Below are 22,023 nucleotides of genomic sequence, written 5' to 3'. Positions count from 1 at the left end.
GTTGGACAGCTTTAATTGACAAACCATGCAGTATAGGATAGAAAAATGGATTACTCTGTGTAATTTCAATAGACTTCTTTGTTGACATGTCTCAAGGGATAATATTATGCAATTATGAATGGTTGGCTGAGTTTCAAAAAAACTCATCTCAGTTGGGGTTCTGAGCTCACAGTTTGATTGACAATCTAAAGGAGCTAGTAAAGAGTCAGTTCTGAGGGCTGAATAAAAGTCTATTTTTATAACAGATTGGACACTTGGGCTTTAAATGCTATGAATTCTTTTATAAATAGGGATTATTTCACTATCAAGTTGTATCAAGCTCTTTTGGAGAGTCGGTGCAGACTCAATGGGCCAAATGGCCTCCTTCTGCACTGTAGGGATTCTATGGGTACATTTCCATTGTGTTGTATGATCCCTGTCCAATTCAGTTTTTTATCATGCCTTACTTTTGTATTAAGAGCTTGAACTCAGCACCACAACAGACCTACATCCACAAGCCTCCTGCAGTACAGGCCAGTGAAGATTTACCCTCTTAACTTACCCAATTTCCGCTGGCCAAATCATGTTAAAATGGAAATTAGGGCATAGATGGAGGTAATGTTGTTAACCTTACCCGTCGCAGGGCCAGTCCTTCAGCTAGAGCTTCTTTGTTTCGACCCATTTTCCTGATATTTCACATATCCCTTTACACAGTTGGTGCAGAATTTTACCGTCCTGCCTGCCACAGGAATTGGAGCGGGCAAGGGGCAGACCACGGAAAGATCCATTGACCTCCGGGATTTTACGCTTTTGGGACGAGCAGGACCATCAAATCCTGCCTCTTAGTCTTCAAACATTTATGGAATTCCCTCTTAAACAATGTCATCATCTTGAAGGAAGGTTAAATTTTGCTGTGCTCCTGGGGGCTGTGCCCACTTCTGTTCTGCTGTTCATCTGGATGATTTGGGGTTTGAAAGGGGAGCGTGCAATTGCAGTTCATTGATAGAACATGGGCTGGATTTTAACATGATTTGGCCAGCGGAAATTGGGTAAGTTAAGAGGGTAAATTCCACACTTTGAGCGAGGAGAACCCTCATTAATGTGTAAATCAGAGTCCTGTTATATCAAGAAGACCACGATACAATTTTAACAGAGGACCAAAGGCAGGTGAGACGTTTCTTGTGAGAAGACTTATTCAGTGGTCCTGCTTCCACTCCAACTGGACATTGCTGGACCCACCTTGCATCCTGCTTCTAGGAAGATAGAGTTATGGAGGTTTACAGCATGGATACAGGCCCATCAGCCCAACTTGTCCATGCTGCCCTTTTTTTTAGCCACTAAGCTCGTCCCAATTGCCCTCATTTGGCCCATATCCCTCTACACCCATCTTACCCATGTAACTGTCTAAATGCTTTTTAAAAGACAAAATTGTACCTGCCTCTACTGCTACCTTGGATTTTGATGTTACTAATGGCAGCACACAGCCCAGAGGCCTGCATGGTGCCCAAAGGCAAGATGTCAGGCCAAACCTTAACCCTGCCCACTCAATGTGAATTGAGTTGGCCAGGCAGTTAACAATGCGTTATGAGTGTTTCTAACTGCGTTCTTGACATCTTTGTACGTCTCCAGCCTGCCATTTCCAGTTGCGGGACAGGTGGACGTTACAGGCCCCAGAGAGAAATCTTGGGCCTGGGGTCTCCCACAATGGCCTTCAAACCCTTCCCCAGCACGATGTTATAATCAGAAAGCACTGTAAATACTCAACAGGTCCGGTTGCATTTATCTGTGGGGGAGAAACCGAGTTTGCCTGACGACCAGTTAGAATCATAGAATCCCTGAAGTGCAGAAGGAGGCCATTCGGCCCCTTGAGTCTGCACCAACAACAATCCCACCTAGGCCCTCTCCTTATAACCCCACATGTTTACCCCACTAATCCCTCTAACCTACACATCCTGGGACACTAAGGGGCAGTTTAGTACGGGCAATGCACCTACTCCGCACATCTTTGGACTGTGGGAGGAAACCGGAGCACCCAGAGGAAACCCACGCAGACATGGGGAGAATGTACAAACTCCACAGAGACAGTGACCCGAGGCCGGAATCAAACTCGTGTCCCTGGCGCTGTGTGGCAGCAGTGCTAACCACCATCTTTTCTTCCAAATAAGCTGCATCCATCAGCTCCCCCCTTGCCGACACTACTGGTTACATCATAGAATCCTAAGATATTGGAAAGTTCTTGTGAAGTATTATCTCTGTGTCTCTCCCTCCACAGATACTCCCAGATCTGCTGAGTTTTTCTTTCCCTGCATCTTCTGTTTTTCTTTCATATTTCTATATAATCAGTGTTGCTATCGTCATCTGAAAATGTACAGTTTTTCTTAAAAATAAGAGTTGCAGTTTGTTTGTTTGAGTTTCTGACAGAGAAACCCAGTGCAATTTGCCATCATAACCATCTATCTGTTGTCCAGGTGTCCAGGCTAAGCAGTTTGTTACCTCGGATCAACCTCCAACTGCTTATCCCAACCATGCAAACGGTCACCATGCTCAGCTCTTACCCGCTGGAAGCCGCCATGTTTGGTTTGGTGGGGGCTGTGTATTTTCTGTGTGAGGGAGTCTATACCAACAGGTGGAAAACACCAAAGGTTTGCCATATCGTCCTCTCCGAAATACTCCTTTGAAAGAATCATTCTCGCTTCCCTCTCAGCAGCAATGCCAGATTGCATAGATCGCTGCTTTGGTGGCTCCACCATTTCTGATTGACATTGATTTTACTTTTTTTCTTTACTGTTTTAACTCACTGGAGGGTGAGACGATGAGTGGTTTAGATCATATCAATCATTTTTCATGGTGGCACAGTGGATAACGCCTCACAATGCCAGGGACCCAATTCCAACCTTGGGCCACTGACTGTATGGAGTTTGCATGTTCTCCCCGTGTCTGCGTGGGTTTCCTCCAGGTGCTCCGGTTTCCTCCTACAGGCCAAAGGTGTGCGGATTAGGTTGATTGGCCATGCTAAATTGATGTTAGGGAAATTAGTAAGGTAAATTTGAGAGGTTACAGGGATAGAGTCTGGGTGGGATTATTGTCAATGCTGGCTCGATGGGCCGAATGGGCTCTTTCTGCACTGTCGGGATTCGATGATAAATGTGCTTTTCGCTCTAAGCACTGTAGTAGGCCTAGAAACTAACCACTGAACTACACCTTCCTATAGTCAACTCCTCTGCTTGGGTTTTGTGGTAAATTGGAACTAAGGTGATGGGTCCCTAATGTTCAGATCTTATTAATCTCAATAATGTTCTTCCTGGTGAAAGGGTGATTTGGAAAGGTTTGTTTTTAAATTTCACTTCTTCTTGCGTTAAATATAACGTGTAATTCAGGGAAAGAGACCAGAGCTCTTTAACTCTCATTGGGCAAAGCGTGGAGTTGTTTTGAGGCTTACGGCCACTTTCAGAATTTGAAACTTGATTTCTCGCCCTCCTGTTAACAGTTAAAGAAATGAAACACCAATCACACTGTGGAAATGATGCAATTAGCAATCTTTAGCAATGCCTTTCCTCCATTTCTTCGCAAGCCTCTGCCTTTCTGAGTGTGGGATATTATACTACAGGGGAAAAGGGTGCTGATTGGTTGATTGTGCTTTTGGATAATCACTTAAGCTCTTAATGTGATACATTTATGTTTGCTCAGAAGCATTCGTACACAGGGACTGTTCTTTGCAATAAAAAATGGAATATGATCAACACAAAAACAAAAAATGCTGGAAAATCTCAGCAGGTCTGACAGCATCTGTGGAGAGAGAATAGAGTAAGAAGTCTCACAACGCAGAGCGCTGCCCCTTCATTCCAAAAGCTCGCAGCTCGTGCTACCAAATAAGCCTGTTGGACTTTAACCTGGCGTTGTGAGACTTCTTACTGTGTTTACCCCAGTCCAACACCAGCATCTCCACATTATGGAGAGAGAATAGAACCAACGTTTCGAGTCTGGATGACCCTTCGTCAGAGCTCAGATGTGTTCAAGTCTCATGCTTCTTTTGAATTTTCTAGGTGCTGGGGGGCCCATAGTGAGTTGTTGCTTTCTCCATGGCAATATCTCATGTTGTGTAACATCTTCCCTACACCTCTCTCCCTCACTTTCTTGTTTTAAGACACTCCTTCCTTTGACCAAGCCAGTTTGGTCATCTGACCTAATATCTCCTTAGGTGACTTGATATCATTCTTTACTTTAAAATATTCCAGTTATCTGGCATGGGACATTTTATTACATTAAAGGTGCTATATAAATATAGGTTTTTGCTGTGTATTCATTCATGGGACATGGTTGTCTCAGGCTGGCCAGCATTATTGTCCATCCCTGGTTGTCCTTGGAGGGCAGTTGAGAGTCAACCACATTGCTGTGGCTCTGGAGTCACATGTAGGCCAGACTGAGTAAGAACAACAGATTTCCTCCCCTAAAGGACATTAGTGAACCAGGTGGGTTTTTCCAACAATCGACAGTGGTTTCATGGTCTTCAGTAGATTCTTAATGCCAGATTTTTCTTAATTGAATTGAAATTCCACTATTTCCCGTGGCGGGGTTCGAACCCGGGTCCCCAAAACATTAGCTGAGATTTTGGATTTAGATCTAGATACCACTAGGCCATTGCCTCCCCATCTATTAGTTATGAATCAGAGAAGGCTATAAAAAATACAAAGGACAAAGAAAATTAGAACAAAAAAAAACAGCCCGGGAAACAGGCCCTTCGGCCCAACGAGCCTGTGCCGCCATCTCAACACCACCAGTCCCCCTCTCCACTCACGACCCTTGTCTAATGTTTTATGGCAGCAAAGGAACAGGCTCTTTGGCCACCAAGCCTCCACCGACCATGCTCCCTGTCTGAACTAAAATCCCCTATCCTTTCAGGGACTATATCCCTCTATTCCCATCCTATTCATGTATTTGTCAAGATGCCCCTTAAAAGTCACGATCATATCCGCTTCCACTAGCTCCCCCGGCACTGAGTTCCAGGCACCCCCACCCTCTGTGTAAAAAAACGTGCCTTGTACATCTTTAAACGTTGCACCTTATACCTATTCCGCCTGCTAATTGACTCTTCCACCCTGGGAAAAAGCTTCTGACTATCCACTCTGTCCATGTCTATCATAATTTTGTAGATTTCTATCAAGTTGCCCCTCAACCTCCATCGTTCCAGTGAGAACAAACTAAGTTTCTCCAACCTCTCCTCACAGCTAACGCCCTCCATACCAGGCAACGTCCTGGTAAATCTTTTCCGTACCTGCTCCAAAGCCTCCAGATCTTTCTGATAGTTTACTGATTAGAATTAGTGAACTTCTGCTTAATTCTAGCCTTGGATTCATACAATGAATGTAGCTGTGGCAAGAGGCAGATTCCATCCAAAACTTTATTTTTCCAAAGGATTTTGACCTAGTGCAGTGTGAATATTTAAATGAAAACCTATAACATTGAAAGGAAACCAAGTTAGAAGGACAAAGAGGGTAATTAGAAGTTTCAAGGTTTCCTTTATTGTGGTTCTGACCTGCTAGCTCCAAAATAAAAAAGACCTTATATTTTATAGACCTTGATTTATCCTTCAATGTGTGTCAATATTACAGAGGCCTGGCTTATATGATATCTCCATTATTAAACATGACTTGGGAAGGTAGCTGATATCATGCTTAAACTCCCATGTTGAATGTCGGAAAACCATATCCAATTGAACCTCGGTGGAAATTCATGCTAAAGTTTCTGAATATTCCTTCTGCATTTATGTACATGTTCCTCTCTGAGGCAATGAGTGGTGCCTGTTACTTGTTATCCATCTTTCCTGATCTTATTTTTGATCATTCTTGCTCCAAAAATACATGTGCTTGGAAGTACTAACTGCATACTGGAATGTGAGGGGAAATGGTTAGCAGCTAATGTGGTTGTTGTGTTACAGGAGGAGTTCTGTTACCCTGTGGAGTGTCTGGCACTGACTGTGGAGGAAGTGATGCACATCCGACAGGTCTTGGTGAAAGCGGAACTAGAGAAGTACCAGCAATACAAAGATGTCTACACTGCCCTGAAGAAAGGAAAGGTTTGTTTAATCCTGTGGAAAAATTTGTTCCCACCAGATTGGCGAGCTTTTAACAACTTTTTACACTTTTCCCCCTTGTTCCATTCTCCTCTTCACACTCTAGCTGGGAGCATCAAATAACCCATTGACAGACACCCCAGCTTAGAAACTGGATTACCACAGAGCCACTTTCAAAATGTTTTATAGAATCCCTACAGTGCAGAAGAAGGCCATTTGGCCCATTGAGTCTACATTGACTCTCCAACAGAGCATTTTAACCAGGCCTGTAGCCCACACATATTTATCCTGTTAATTCCCCTAACCTACATGTCCTGGGACACTAAGGAACAATTTACCATGGTCAATCCACCTAATCTGCACATCTTTGGAGTGTGGGCGGAAACTGGAGCATCCAGAGGAAACCCATGTAGACACAGGGAGAATGTGCAAACACCACACACACAGTGACCTAGGGCCAGAATTGGAACCTGGGTCCCTGGCGCTGTGAAGTAGCAATGCTAACCACTGTGCCACCCCTAAAGGACATTAGTGAACCAGATGGGCTTTTCCAATAGTCGCCAGTGGTTTCATGGTTGTTAGTAGGTTCTTAATTCCAGATTTTTTTTTAATTGAATTCAAATTCTACTATCTACCGTGGTGGATATGAACCTGGGACCCCAGAACATTAGCTGAGTTTCTGGGTCAATAGTCTAGCGTTAATACCACTAAGCCATCTTCCTTCCTTTTGAAGAGGTGCTGACTGTTTCAATATGGTGTGAAGTATCTATTCTGTGATGGTATGTGATGTTTTGGTTAGGGAGTCTGTCGCATCCACTTGAAGCAGTCCATTGTCTGTAATGAGGCGGGTAGAATTAGGGACCTTGCGGTGAAGGATCCTCTTGGAGAGAGTGATCATTGTATGGTGGAGTTTCTGGTGCAGATGGAGGAGGAGAAAGTGGGTTCCCGGACACGTGTCCTTTGTTTGAATAGAGGGGAGTATGGTAGGATGAGAGAAGAATTGGCGAATGTGGACTGGGGGAGCGCGTCGGAAGGTAGGTCTGCTGAGGAGCAGTGGAGGATCTTTAAGGAGATCTTCCTTGGTGCTCAGCGGAAATTTATTCCGATGGTCAAAAAGGACCGTAGGAGGAGAGGTAATAAGCCGTGGATAACGAAGGAGGTGAAGGAAAGTGTTAAATTAAAAGCGGAGGAATTTAGAGTAGCTAAGAGCAGTGGGCGAGAAGAGGATTGGGAAAGGTTTAAATGTCAACAAAGATTGACAAAAAAGTTGATAAAGGAGGGTAGGAGAAACTATGAGGCTGGGCTAGCGCTTAATATAAAAAAGGATAGCAAGAGTTTTTATAAATATATAAAAAGGAAGAGGCTGGCTAGGGTGAACGTTGGTCCCTTAGAGGATGAGAAAGGGGACCTAGTGGTTGGGGATGGGGATATGGCTAAGGTCTTGAATAACTTTTTTGTTTCTGTCTTCACGGAGGAGGACGTGAATAATTTGCCGGGTGTTAGCGATGGAAAGGTGGTAGGACTGGAGGGTCTTAATGACATTACTGTTACTAGAGAGGTGGTGCGCGACAGACTGGAGGGGCTGATTGTGGACAAGTCCCCAGGACCGGATGGAATGCATCCGAGGGTTCTGAAAGAAATGGCGGAGGTTATAGTGGATGCCTTGGTGGTTATTTTCCAGACATCGCTGGATTCCGGGGAAGTGCCGGAAGATTGGAAAACGGCTAATGTTACGCCGTTGTTTAAGAAGGGTGCCAGGCAAAAGGCGGGGAATTATAGGCCGGTTAGTTTAACGTCTGTGGTAGGTAAAATGTTAGAATCCGTCATTAAGGAGGAAATTGCGAGGCATCTTGAAGGGAATTGCTTGATAGGGCAGACGCAACACGGTTTCATTAAAGGGAAGTCGTGTCTGACAAATTTACTGGAGTTCTATGAGGATGTGTCTAGGGCGGTGGATAGAGGAGAGCCGGTGGATGTGGTCTTTCTGGATTTTCAGAAGGAGTTTGATAAGGTACCTCACAAGAGGTTACTGCAGAAGGTCAGAGGACATGGAGTTGGGGGTAGGGTGTTAGCGTGGATAGAGGATTGGTTGTCAAATAGGAGGCAGAGAGTGGGGGTCAATGGGTGCTATTCGGATTGGCGGTTGGTGACTAGTGGGGTGCCCCAGGGGTCGGTGCTGGGGCCTCAGCTATTTACCATTTATATAGATGATCTGGAGGAGGGAACCGAGTGTAGGGTGTCGAAATTTGCTGATGACACCAAGATTGGGGGAAAGGCAAATTGTGCGGAGGGTGTGGAGAGTCTGCAGAAGGATCTAGATAGGCTGGGCGAATGGGCCAGGAAATGGCAAATGGAATTTAATGTTGGCAAGTGTGAGGTGGTCCACTTTGGTAGGAAGGACTATTACTTACGTGGCGAAAAACTGCAGCAGGCGACGGTGCAGAGGGACCTCGGGGTCCTTGTGCATGAGTCGCAAAAACCCAGCCTGCAGGTGCAGCAGGTGGTCAGGAAGGCGAATGGGATGCTGGCCTTCATAGCGAGGGGGATTGAATATAAAAGTAGGGAGGTCTTGCTGCAGCTGTATAGGGCATTGGTGAGGCCGCAGCTGGAGTACTGTGTGCAGTTTTGGGCGCCACACCTGCGCAAGGATATTTTGGCCTTGGAGGGAGTGCAGAGGAGGTTTACTAGGCTGATACCGGAGTTGAGGGGGTTGAGCTATGAGGAGAGGCTGAATAAACTAGGCTTGTACTCGTTAGAGTTTAGAAGAATGAGGGGAGATCTCATTGAGACGTATAAGATGATGAATGGGATGGATAGGATAGAGGTGGAGAGACTCTTCCCGCTCAAAAAAGACAGTAGGACTAGGGGGCACAGCCTCAAGATAAAGGGGGGGCGGTTTAGAACGGAGTTGAGGAGGAACTTCTTCACTCAAAGGGTGGTGAATCTCTGGAATTCTCTGCCCGTTGAAGTGGTGGAGGCTGCCTCGCTAAATATTTTTAAGAAGCGGGTTGATGGGTTTTTGATAAGAGAGGGGATTAAGGGTTATGGGGAGAGGGCGGGAAAGTGGAACTGAGCCACGACAGATCAGCCATGATCTTATTGAATGGCGGGGCAGGCTCGAAGGGCCAGATGGCCTACTCCTGCTCCTATTTCTTATGTTCTTATGTGCACAGCCCCACTGGCCAAATGGATAGGACACTAGCTGCCGGAGCCAAGGGTTGTGGGTTCAAGTTCCATCTGGGATGAGATATTCTTAAGGGGTGGCACAGTAGGATTGGGGATGGAGAACAAATGTTGACCCAGCCGATTCAAACAAAGAACAGCACAGCACGGGAAACAGGCCCTTCAGCCCAATGTGCCCGCGTTGCCATCTTAACAATGTGTTTTTCCTCCTCCACCCTTGACCCATGTCTATGCTTATGGTACCCCCACTGGAAACCAGATTAAGGGGAGAATAATTTAGGGACAATTTGTTAACACCAATCAGCCTAAGAGCACATCTTTGGAGTGTGGGAGGAAACCGGAGCACCCGGAGAAAACCCACGCAACCACAGGGAGAATGTGCAAACTCCCACAGACACCGGCCCAAATCCATGTATCTGCACAGCTAACAGTGATAGTCACTGAGCTGTTGTGGTGCCCATCTGCTGGTCATTTCAGAGTAGGACTGTGCAAGGCCTAATTATAACACCACGTAAGTGAATTGGTTTTGACTGAGTTAAAATCTCACCCACAGTGACCTTGGGTTGGATCAAATTTTTTTTTATTATTCAATATTATGTTCTTATGTTCTTATTCATGGGACACAGGTGTCGCTAGTTGGCCATCATTTATTACCCACCTCTAGTTGCCCAAGGGCAGTTGAGAGTCAACCACATTGCTGTGGTTCTGGAGTTGCATGTAGGCCAGACCAGGCAAGGACGGCAGATTTCCTTTCCCAAAGGACGCTAGTGACTGGAATACTGAAATAAGACTCCCCCAACTCTGCTTAACCCGGCGCTCCCACTTTAGTTTTTCCAACAATGGCCCTTTAATTAGCCTGAGGCAGGACTTTCTGTCCATCGCCAGGTGGAAGCCCTGTCTCAAAAAGCTGCCAGCCATAGGCAGCAGTGTGGCACAGTGGTTAGCATTACTGCCTCACAGCGTCAGGGTGAGATTATTGTCGGTGCAGACTCCGTGGGCCAAATGGCCTCCTTCTGCACTGTAGGGATTCTATGATTCTGATTCTGTGTATCAGAGGCCAGGATCATGGCGGCATGGACAAGTTGGGCCGAAGGGCCTGTTTCCATGCTGTAAACCTCTATGACTCTATCTCTGCACTCCAGCAGCGCCAACGTGAACGGTGGCCGGTGCCAGTACTGCAGGTAGGCCGAGGAATGCATTGAAGCACTCCACTGATGGACCAAGGTTGAGTGATGGATATGGATATTCAGGAATCTTCTGGATCTCCCTGGGCTAGGCTGACATTGAGGGGGGATAGAGAACATTTTGGACAGGGCAGGGCTGCATGGTGGATGTGAATAAGCAAAATGTATAGGGCGGATCCTCCAATTGGCAACAGGGACCAGCAAATGGCACCTATCCCCCTCCTTTAACTAGCCAGTAGGGTTAAAGCTCTCAGGTGCACATTGAGTGCCAGACTCTCCCACTGCCCATTACATCAGAGTGGCATTGGGGTGTGTTAATTGCCCACTTGAGGATCTTCATTACGTAATGGGCAAGAGTCCCACCTGACACCTCCCTCACCTCTGTGAAGTGGCAGCAGGAGCTGGGATGGCATAGTGCCCTCATTTACAGGTACACCAGCCAGCTTTCCTATCAGGTTACACCTGAACTGGAGGGGGACTTTGCTAGGGCCACTCAGGAGGGTTTAGACTAGTTTGGCAGGGAGTGGGACCCAAAGCAGTGGGGAAACTGTTGTGGGGAAATTTCATGGTGGCCAACTGTGTCCTAAAGACAATTCAAAACTCGCAAGGCAGATATCTCTCTGTAAAGGCAAAAACAAAACAATAAAACATAAAACAAACGTACATCCGATCGGAGACTTCCAAAAGGGTTGAACAGCTCTAAGGTTAGAGAGAAGTCACGGTTCGATTTCTTTCAACCTCTCACTTGCCCTCCAGTCTCCCTCGCAGGTCCGCCTCTCGAAAATGAGCACCTCTTTCCCCTCAGACCAAATTCCCACTCAGCTCCAAATTTCCGATACCCTCACTCTGGCTGCAGTCTCCCTCCCATTGGCTTGCCCAAGCTCTTATAATATTATGCCCTTTAATGCCCTCTGAAATGGCCTGGCAAATCACAGAGTTTGAGGGCACGGCGAAGAAATGTTGACCCAGCCAGTAATGCCCACATCCCATAAAAGGAATACATTTTATAAATGTGTATCTACACAAGAAGAAGTGGTTTCCAATGATATTGATATTCTGACGGGTCTGGATGATTGACACTTCTATGGGGCTGTAGTGAAAAGGGATTTTTCGGAATGAAGTTAATGCTTATCAATGAGTGATTTATTTACACATCCTCCTGTCACTGGAGGGTTCATGAGGCATCTAATGAACGAATGGGCATGAAAGTGCCATAGAAGAATGAGGGGAGATCTCATTGAGACGTATAAGATGATGAATGGGATGGATAGGATAGAGGTGGAGAGACTTAGAAAGGACAGTAGGACTAGGGGGCACAGCCTCAAGATAAAGGGGAGGTGGTTTAGAACGGAGTTGAGGAGGAACTTCTTCACTCAAAGGGTGGTGAATCTCTGGAATTCTCTGCCCGTTGAAGTGGTGGAGGCTGCCTCGCTAAATATTTTTAAGACGCGGGTTGATGGGTTTTTGATAAGAGAGGGGATTAAGGGTTATGGGGAGAAAGCGGGAAAGTGGAACTGAGCCACAACAGATCAGCCATGATCTTATTGAATGGCGGGGCAGGCTCGAAGGGCTAGATGGCCTACTCCTGCTCCTATTTCTTATGTTTTTATGTTCTTATAGCTGTCATAGGGGCATGAATGGTCATGGGGGTTGGGTGGCGGGCATAGCTTGGGATTGGGGCATGAGGGGCCATCAGAGTTTTTTGGGTGGGCACAGTTTGGCATACGGGGTATAAAGGGCCATGAAGGTTGTTTGGGGGGCATGACATGGCAAGTGCGGGCAATGTGAGAAGTCAGATCCTTTCTCTTTGGGATAATGCTCTGAGGTGGGTCCTTTAACCAGCCTGGTTCCATACCCACCAGCCCCAGTGACTGCTCCCGATCATCTCCCCAGGTCAGCTGGCTTGAGTATAGCTCACACCCATCCCCACCACCCCGCCCCCAGTGAAAACTGTGTTCCTGTGGATGTTTTCTCCCAATGTGGAATGGATGGGATCGGGCTCAGGAATTAGCCCAATTCACACCATGAGGATGAAATTCTGGGCCCATGTTTTTAAGTACTCTGAAACGTCAGGAGTGGGATTCAGTGACGCGGACTCGGTTCAGGATTCAGTGACACGGACTCGGTTCAGGATTCAGTGACACGGACTCGGTTCAGGATTCAGTGACACGGACTCGGTTTAGGATTCAGTGACACGGACTCGGTTCAGGATTCAGTGACACGGACTCAGTTCAGGATTCAGTGACGCGGACTCGGTTCAGGATTCAGTGACGCGGACTCGGTTCAGGATTCAGTGACACGGACTCGGTTCAGGATTCAGTGACGCGGATTATGTTCAGGATTCAGTGACGCGGATTATGTTCAGGATTCAGTGACGCGGATTATGTTCAGGATTCAGTGACGCGGATTATGTTCAGGATTCAGTGACGCGGACTCAGTTCAGGATTCAGTGACGCGGACTCGGTTCAGGATTCAGTGACACGGACTCGGTTCAGGACTCAGTGACGCGGATTATGTTCAGGATTCAGTGACACGGACTCAGTTCAGGATTCAGTGACGCGGACTCGGTTCAGGATTCAGTGACACGGACTCGGTTCAGGACTCAGTGACGCGGATTATGTTCAGGATTCAGTGACACGGACTCGGTTCAGGATTCAGTGACGCGGATTATGTTCAGGATTCAGTGACACGGACTCGGTTCAGGATTCAGTGACACGGACTCGGTTCAGGATTCAGTGACGCGGACTCGGTTCAGGATTCAGTGACACGGACTCGGTTCAGGATTCAGTGACGCGGATTATGTTCAGGATTCAGTGACGCGGATTATGTTCAGGATTCAGTGACGCGGATTATGTTCAGGATTCAGTGACGCGGATTATGTTCAGGATTCAGTGACGCGGATTATGTTCAGGATTCAGTGACACGGACTCGGTTCAGGATTCAGTGACACGGACTCGGTTCAGGATTCAGTGACACGGACTCGGTTCAGGATTCAGTGACACGGACTCAGTTCAGGATTCAGTGACACGGACTCGGTTCAGGATTCAGTGACGCGGACTCGGTTCGGGATTCAGTGACACGGACTCGGTTCGGGATTCAGTGACACGGACTCGGTTCAGGATTCAGTGACGCGGATTATGTTCAGGATTCAGTGACACGGACTCGGTTCAGGATTCAGTGACACGGACTCGGTTCAGGATTCAGTGACACGGACTCGGTTTAGGATTCAGTGACACGGACTCGGTTCAGGATTCAGTGACGCGGACTCGGTTCGGGATTCAGTGACACGGACTCGGTTCGGGATTCAGTGACACGGACTCGGTTCAGGATTCAGTGACGCGGATTATGTTCAGGATTCAGTGACACGGACTCGGTTCAGGATTCAGTGACACGGACTCGGTTCAGGATTCAGTGACACGGACTCGGTTTAGGATTCAGTGACACGGACTCGGTTCAGGATTCAGTGACACGGACTCGGTTCAGGATTCAGTGACACGGACTCGGTTTAGGATTCAGTGACACGGACTCGGTTCAGGATTCAGTGACGCGGACTCGGTTCGGGATTCAGTGACACGGACTCGGTTCGGGATTCAGTGACACGGACTCGGTTCAGGATTCAGTGACGCGGATTATGTTCAGGATTCAGTGACACGGACTCGGTTCAGGATTCAGTGACACTGACTCGGTTCAGGATTCAGTGACACGGACTCGGTTCGGGATTCAGTGACGCGGATTATGTTCAGGATTCAGTGACGCGGACTCGGTTCGGGATTCAGTGACACGGACTCGGTTTAGGATTCAGTGACGCGGATTATGTTCAGGATTCAGTGACACGGACTCGGTTCAGGATTCAGTGACACGGACTCGGTTCGGGATTCAGTGACACGGACTCGGTTCAGGATTCAGTGACACGGACTCGGTTCAGGATTCAGTGACGCGGACTCGGTTCGGGATTCAGTGACACGGACTTGGTTCGGGATTCAGTGACACGGACTCGGTTCGGGATTCAGTGACACGGACTCGGTTCAGGATTCAGTGACACGGACTCGGTTCGGGATTCAGTGACGCGGATTATGTTCAGGATTCAGTGACGCGGATTATGTTCAGGATTCAGTGACGCGGATTATGTTCAGGATTCAGTGACGCGGATTATGTTCAGGATTCAGTGACGCGGATTATGTTCAGGATTCAGTGACGCGGATTATGTTCAGGATTCAGTGACGCGGATTATGTTCAGGATTCAGTGACACGGACTCGGTTTGGGATTCAGTGACACGGACTCGGTTCGGGATTCAGTGACACGGACTCGGTTCGGGATTCAGTGACACGGACTCGGTTCGGGATTCAGTGACGCGGACTCGGTTCGGGATTCAGTGACGCGGATTATGTTCAGGATTCAGTGACGCGGATTACGTTCAGGATTCAGTGACACGGATTATGTTCAGGATTCAGTGACGCGGACTCGGTTTGGGATTCAGTGACGCGGATTATGTTCAGGATTCAGTGACGCGGACTCGGTTCGGGATTCAGTGACGCGGATTATGTTCAGGATTCAGTGACACGGACTCGGTTCAGGATTCAGTGACGCGGATTATGTTCAGGATTCAGTGACGCGGACTCGGTTCGGGATTCAGTGACACGGACTCGGTTTAGGATTCAGTGACGCGGATTATGTTCAGGATTCAGTGACACGGACTCGGTTCGGGATTCAGTGACACGGACTCGGTTCGGGATTCAGTGACACGGACTCGGTTCGGGATTCAGTGACGCGGACTCGGTTCGGGATTCAGTGACACGGACTTGGTTCGGGATTCAGTGACACGGACTCGGTTCGGGATTCAGTGACACGGACTCGGTTCGGGATTCAGTGACACGGACTCGGTTCGGGATTCAGTGACGCGGATTATGTTCAGGATTCAGTGACACGGACTCGGTTCGGGATTCAGTGACGCGGATTATGTTCAGGATTCAGTGACGCGGATTATGTTCAGGATTCAGTGACGCGGATTATGTTCAGGATTCAGTGACGCGGATTATGTTCAGGATTCAGTGACGCGGATTATGTTCAGGATTCAGTGACGCGGATTATGTTCAGGATTCAGTGACGCGGATTATGTTCAGGATTCAGTGACACGGACTCGGTTTAGGATTCAGTGACGCAGACTCGGTTCAGGATTCAGTGACGCGGATTATGTTCAGGATTCAGTGACGCGGATTATGTTCAGGATTCAGTGACGCGGATTATGTTCAGGATTCAGTGACGCGGATTATGTTCAGGATTCAGTGACGCGGATTATGTTCAGGATTCAGTGACGCGGATTATGTTCAGGATTCAGTGACGCGGATTATGTTCAGGATTCAGTGACGCGGATTATGTTCAGGATTCAGTGACGCGGATTATGTTCAGGATTCAGTGACGCGGATTATGTTCAGGATTCAGTGACGCGGATTATGTTCAGGATTCAGTGACGCGGATTATGTTCAGGATTCAGTGACGCGGATTATGTTCAGGATTCAGTGACGCGGATTATGTTCAGGATTCAGTGACGCGGATTATGTTCAGGATTCAGTGACGCGGACTCGGTTCAGGATTCAGTGACGCGGACTCGGTTCAGGATTCAGTGACGCGGATTATGTTCAGGATTCAGTGACACGGACTCGGTTCAGGATTCAGTGACACTGACTCGGTTCAGGATTCAGTGACGCTGACTCGGTTCAGGATTCAGTGACGCGGACTCGGTTCGGGATTCAGTGACACGGACTCGGTTCGGGATTCAGTGACGCGGACTCGGTTCAGGATTCAGTGACGCGGATTATGTTCAGGATTCAGTGACACGGACTCGGTTCAGGATTCAGTGACGCGGACTCGGTTCAGGATTCAGTGACGCGGATTATGTTCAGGATTCAGTGACACGGACTCGGTTCAGGATTCAGTGACGCGGACTCGGTTCAGGATTCAGTGACGCGGATTATGTTCAGGATTCAGTGACACGGACTCGGTTCAGGATTCAGTGACGCGGATTATGTTCAGGATTCAGTGACACTGACTCGGTTCAGGATTCAGTGACACTGACTCGGTTCAGGATTCAGTGACGCTGACTCGGTTCAGGATTCAGTGACGCGGACTCGGTTCAGGATTCAGTGACACGGACTCGGTTCGGGATTCAGTGACGCGGATCGGTTCAGGATTCAGTGACGCGGATTATGTTCAGGATTCAGTGACACGGACTCGGTTCAGGATTCAGTGACGCGGATTATGTTCAGGATTCAGTGACACGGACTCGGTTCAGGATTCAGTGACACTGACTCGGTTCAGGATTCAGTGACGCTGACTCGGTTCAGGATTCAGTGACGCGGACTCGGTTCAGGATTCAGTGACGCAGACTCGGTTCAGGATTGAGTGACGCAGACTCTGTCACCCTGAAACTGGTCCCTGTTCCTGATCAACCCCGGCACACCAGCCCAGAGCTACTTTCCATTGACTTCATCCCTGCTTAACTGAAAAGGTTAAAGATTAATATTATTACAGTATAAAGGGAAATGATATGGAAAGTAGACACAGGAGTAGGCCCTTCGAGCCTGCTCTGTCATTCATTTTGATCATGGCTGACCATCGAGTTCATTATCCTGATCCCCCTTCCCCCCACATCTCTTTGTTCTCTCTAATTTCTTTGATACTTAACAGTTATATAACTTGAATAAGCATTGGGAAAGCCTGATGAAGCCTTTCTCTTCCCAGTCCCTTACTTTGTTGTTTTGTTGCCACACTTTTGCTGTACTACCAGAGAGTCAGAGTCTGGGATGATCTTATCCTCCTGAGGACAGAACGTGAGGCTGGGAGCCTCGAGAATGATGAAGGAAGGGTGGGGCATGGAACTCCTGCCTTTCCATCACCATGGGGGAGACCACCTGGTAAACCTTGGCTGCCTCGGTGGGTGGGGTAGTGACAGGTAGCGCCCTAATCATGATGTGCCCCTTGGAAGGGGCCCCCCGTGGTGATGGCCATACTGACAGCAACCCACCACCACCACCCCTCCCCAGGCTACCATCTCCACCCCCATCCTGCCAACCAGATCACCACCCCTCCTCATGCCACCCTCCCCACCCCCACCCCCCCAACGAGCTCACCATCCCTCCCCATGTCAATTCCTACCCTTACACCCCACCAGCTCACTACCCCTCCCCATGCCACTTCTCCCACCTGCTCATCACCCCTCCCCGTGCCACCTTCCCCATCGTCTCCACACTCTGTCTAAATGACCCTTGACCCCATTAACCTTATTCAGGGGGAGGCGATCTCTCATCTGGGTGCAGTTCCACCAGTGGCCAGCACTCCAGGTGGCGCTGCTGGAACTGAAGAGGTTGTTGGCCCTCAGAATAGCCAGAGCGTTATTTTTGAAAGTTTATTCTGTCACAGGATGTGGGCGTCATGGAATTGCCTATCCCTAATTACCCTTGAGAAGGTGGTGGTGAGCCTCCATCTTAAATCGCTGCAGTCCATGTGATGTGGGTACACCCACACTGCTGTTAGGGAGAGAACGAAGGTGGGACTTTGTCCTTTACAGGGACACGTCCCCTGACAGCAAATAATTAGTTGCCAGATAGGCCCAAAATGTAAACAGCAAACCTGTTCAGGTGGGGCCCCAGTACAGTTACAGAGACATCACAGCCCACTGAATCTATGCCTTTGATTCCTGGCTTAACTCAAGCCCACCAACTAACTAAAGAGACATTCGACTGCTCTTCAATTTGCTATATGATAAATAAAATATTTTGTTTAAGGGCAGTCTAGCAAAACACTCTGCTTACTGTATAAGCAGTGGGTGACTATTCATAGAATCCCTACTGTACAGAAGGAGGCCATTTGGCCCTTCATGCCTGCACTGACAACAATCCCATCCTATCCCCATACCCCCATGTATTTACCCTGCTAATCCTCCCAAAACTGGGGTCAGTTTAGCACGGGCAGTCAACCTAACCCGCACGTGTTTCGGACTGTGGGAGGAGACCAGAGCACCCGGAGGAAACCCACACAGACACGGGGAGAACATGCAGACTCCACACAGCCAGCCATCCAAGCTGGGAACCGAACCTGAGTCCCTGACACTGTGAGGCAGCAGTGCTAATCACTGTGCCACCGTGCTGCCCTCACAGACCATCTGAAAATAAATAGAACCGAAATTCGGGGAGTGTGTCCTGATTTCTGAGCTGCTGTGCCTGAAGTATCTGATGTTTCAGCACCCAAGGCCCACTTTTCTGCTGGCAAATAAATGGTGAACATAAGAAATAGGAGCAGGAGTAGGCCATCTAGCCCTTCGAGCCTGCCCCGCCATTCAATAAGATCATGGCTGATCTGTCGTGGCTCAGTTCCACTTTCCCGCCCTCTCCCCATAACCTTTAATCCCCCTGTCTATCGGAAACCTCTCTACTGGTGACTTAAATATATTTAGCGAGGTAGCCTCAACCAATGAGTTTGCATAATTCCACTGCCTGAGCCAACTTTCTGTTACAAAGCAGGAATAAAACAGTCAGCGTTTTTATTTCCTGAGTGTCAGGGAGGTGGAAAAGCGAATGGCCCAGATGTTTTTCTCTTCCGGACAGCAAGCCCAGTTAGTCATTTCCAGCCAGAGATCGCGTGGTTAGAGTGCTTTAATGGAAGAAACCCCAGTCATGGGAGATTAGCATCAGCATTATTTCCTCATCGTTCAAAATAAGAAATGTAAAATATTCTACTTCCCTAAAAAAATCTCCTGCTATTGATCAGAGCGTCGGGCTGCTCTGCGCAGTGTTCGGACTCTCGCAGATATCTGGCCCCTTCTCCAATTGTCGCAACAGAGAGAATCAGTCACTCAGGAACGTTTCATGTCACTAAAATAACCATTCTGATGATCTGGGCAGCACGGTGGCACAGTGGTTAGCACTGCTGCCTCACAGTGCCAGGGACCCGGGTTTGATTCCAGCCTCGGGTCTGTGTGGAGTCTGCACGTTCTCCCCGTGTCTGCCTGGGTTTCCCCCGAGTGCTCCAGTTTCCTCCCACAATCCAAAGATGTGCAGGTTAGGTTGGTTGGCCATGCTAAATTGTCCCTTAGTGTCAGGGGGATTAGTAGGGTAAATATGTGGGGTTGCAGGAATAGGGCCTGGATGTGATTGTGGTCAGTGCAGACTCAATGGGCTGAATGGCCTCCTTCTGCACTGTAGGGATCCTATGATTTCTATGGTATATGTTATGTGATAGAAATGACTGAGAGAGGAGCAGTTCCATTGGTTAAGCTGTCACTTTCGCTCTTCATTTCTGTGAATTGGGAGTCTGTCAAATCCCAGTTTAAACCCCAGCAGTTTTTTTTACTGAACCCTGGCCAGGAGGTGGGAGAAACAAGAGAGCTGGGATAACTAAGATGCAACGTCAAATACCCGGTGAAGCAGGGACCAGGAGTTCCCGTCTAACCCTCAGTGCACAACAAGAGGGGAGTCTGCTAAAACAGGGAAATAAATCTGGTGTTGTTACGGGTGGAATTTTACAGCCCTTCCCGCCATTGGGATCTTCCAGTCCCGACAGAGCCAGTCCCGCCAATGCCAACAGCCTTTTGTATGGCTCACCAGCTTTGACCGCCCCACCCAGACTGTCATGGGGTTGTACAATTCCACCCTGTATTACAGCCCGTTTCACTTTATCAAATCGTGTCACTCAGTATTGACCGATCTGTCGCCAGCACTGACCGATCTGTCGCTCAGCACTGACCAATCTGTCACTCAGCACTGACCGATCTGTTGCCGGCACTGACCGATCTGTCACTCAGCACTGACCGATCTGTCACCGGCACTGACCAATCTGTCACTCAGCACTGACCAATCTGTCACTCAGCACTGACCAATCTGTCACTCAGCACTGACCGATCTGTCGCCGGCACTGACCGATCTGTCGCCAGCACTGACCAATCTGTCACTCAGCACTGACCAATCTGTCACTCAGCACTGACCGATCTGTCACCGGCACTGACCAATCTGTCACTCAGCACTGACCAATCTGTCACTCAGCACTGACCAATCTGTCACTCAGCACTGACCGATCTGTCGCCGGCACTGACCGATCTGTCGCCAGCACTGACCAATCTGTCACCGGCACTGACCAATCTGTCACCGGCACTGACCAATCTGTCACTCAGCACTGACCAATCTGTCACTCGGCACTGACCAATCTGTCACTCGGCACTGACCGATCTGTCACTCAGCACTGACCAATCTGTCACTCAGCACTGACCAATCTGTCACTCAGCACTGACCGATCTGTCACTCAGCACTGACCAATCTGTCACTCAGCACTGACCAATCTGTCACTCAGCACTGACCGATCTGTCATCAGCACTGACCAATCTGTCACTCGGCACTGACCAATCTGTCGCTCAGCACTGACCGATCTGTCACCGGCACTGACCAATCTGTCGCCGGCACTGACCGATCTGTCGCCAGCACTGACCGATCTGTCGCCAGCACTGACCAATCTGTCACCGGCACTGACCAATCTGTCACCGGCACTGACCAATCTGTCACTCAGCACTGACCGATCTGTCATCAGCACTGACCGATCTGTCACTCAGCACTGACCAATCTGTCGCCGGCACTGACCGATCTGTCGCCAGCACTGACCGATCTGTCGCCAGCACTGACCAATCTGTCACCGGCACTGACCAATCTGTCACCGGCACTGACCAATCTGTCACTCAGCACTGACCAATCTGTCACTCAGCACTGACCAATCTGTCACTCAGCACTGACCAATCTGTCACTCGGCACTGACCAATCTGTCACTCGGCACTGACCGATCTGTCACTCAGCACTGACCAATCTGTCACTCAGCACTGACCAATCTGTCACTCAGCACTGACCAATCTGTCACTCAGCACTGACCGATCTGTCACTCAGCACTGACCGATCTGTCATCAGCACTGACCGATCTGTCATCAGCACTGACCGATCTGTCACTCAGCACTGACCAATCTGTCACTCAGCACTGACCAATCTGTCACTCAGCACTGACCAATCTGTCACCGGCACTGACCAATCTGTCACTCAGCACTGACCAATCTGTCACTCAGCACTGACCAATCTGTCACTCAGCACTGACCAATCTGTCACTCAGCACTGACCAATCTGTCACTCAGCACTGACCAATCTGTCACCGGCACTGACCAATCTGTCACTCAGCACTGACCAATCTGTCACTCAGCACTGACCAATCTGTCACTCAGCACTGACCAATCTGTCATCAGCACTGACCAATCTGTCACTCAGCACTGACCAATCTGTCATCAGCACTGACCAATCTGTCATCAGCACTGACCAATCTGTCATCAGCACTGACCAATCTGTCACTCAGCACTGACCAATCTGTCATCAGCACTGACCAATCTGTCACTCAGCACTGACCGATCGGTCACTCAGCACTGACCGATCTGTCACTCAGCACTGACCAATCTGTCATCAGCACTGACCAATCTGTCACTCAGCACTGACCAATCTGTCACCGGCACTGACCAATCTGTCACTCAGCACTGACCAATCTGTCACTCAGCACTGACCAATCTGTCACTCAGCACTGACCAATCTGTC

The 22,023-nt window shown here is 48.6% G+C and overlaps 1 protein-coding gene across 4 annotated transcripts in view; it reads left to right on the top strand.

Annotated features, from left to right (window-relative positions):
* Positions 1-22,023, top strand: part of LOC145346851 (protein spire homolog 1-like) — a 232,187-nt gene that overhangs the window by 191,662 nt on the left and 18,502 nt on the right. For 2 of the 4 annotated variants that reach the window (XM_080194681.1, XM_080194680.1), the window contains 2 exons: positions 2,448-2,621; positions 5,915-6,052. In XM_080194681.1, the coding sequence (XP_080050807.1) occupies positions 2,448-2,621; positions 5,915-6,052 (312 nt within the window). The remainder of the gene's footprint in view (positions 1-2,447; positions 2,622-5,914; positions 6,053-22,023) is intronic. The other 2 variants (XM_080194683.1, XM_080194682.1) reach the window with 1 other exon arrangement.

The sequence above is a fragment of the Carcharhinus amblyrhynchos genome, chromosome 8 (assembly GCF_965287045.1).
Source record: "Carcharhinus amblyrhynchos chromosome 8, sCarAmb.v2.hapA, whole genome shotgun sequence".
Classification (NCBI taxonomy): Eukaryota; Metazoa; Chordata; class Chondrichthyes; order Carcharhiniformes; family Carcharhinidae; genus Carcharhinus; species Carcharhinus amblyrhynchos.
The sequence above is the reverse complement of the archived record's forward strand: the minus strand, read 5'-3'. Positions and strand labels throughout refer to the sequence as shown.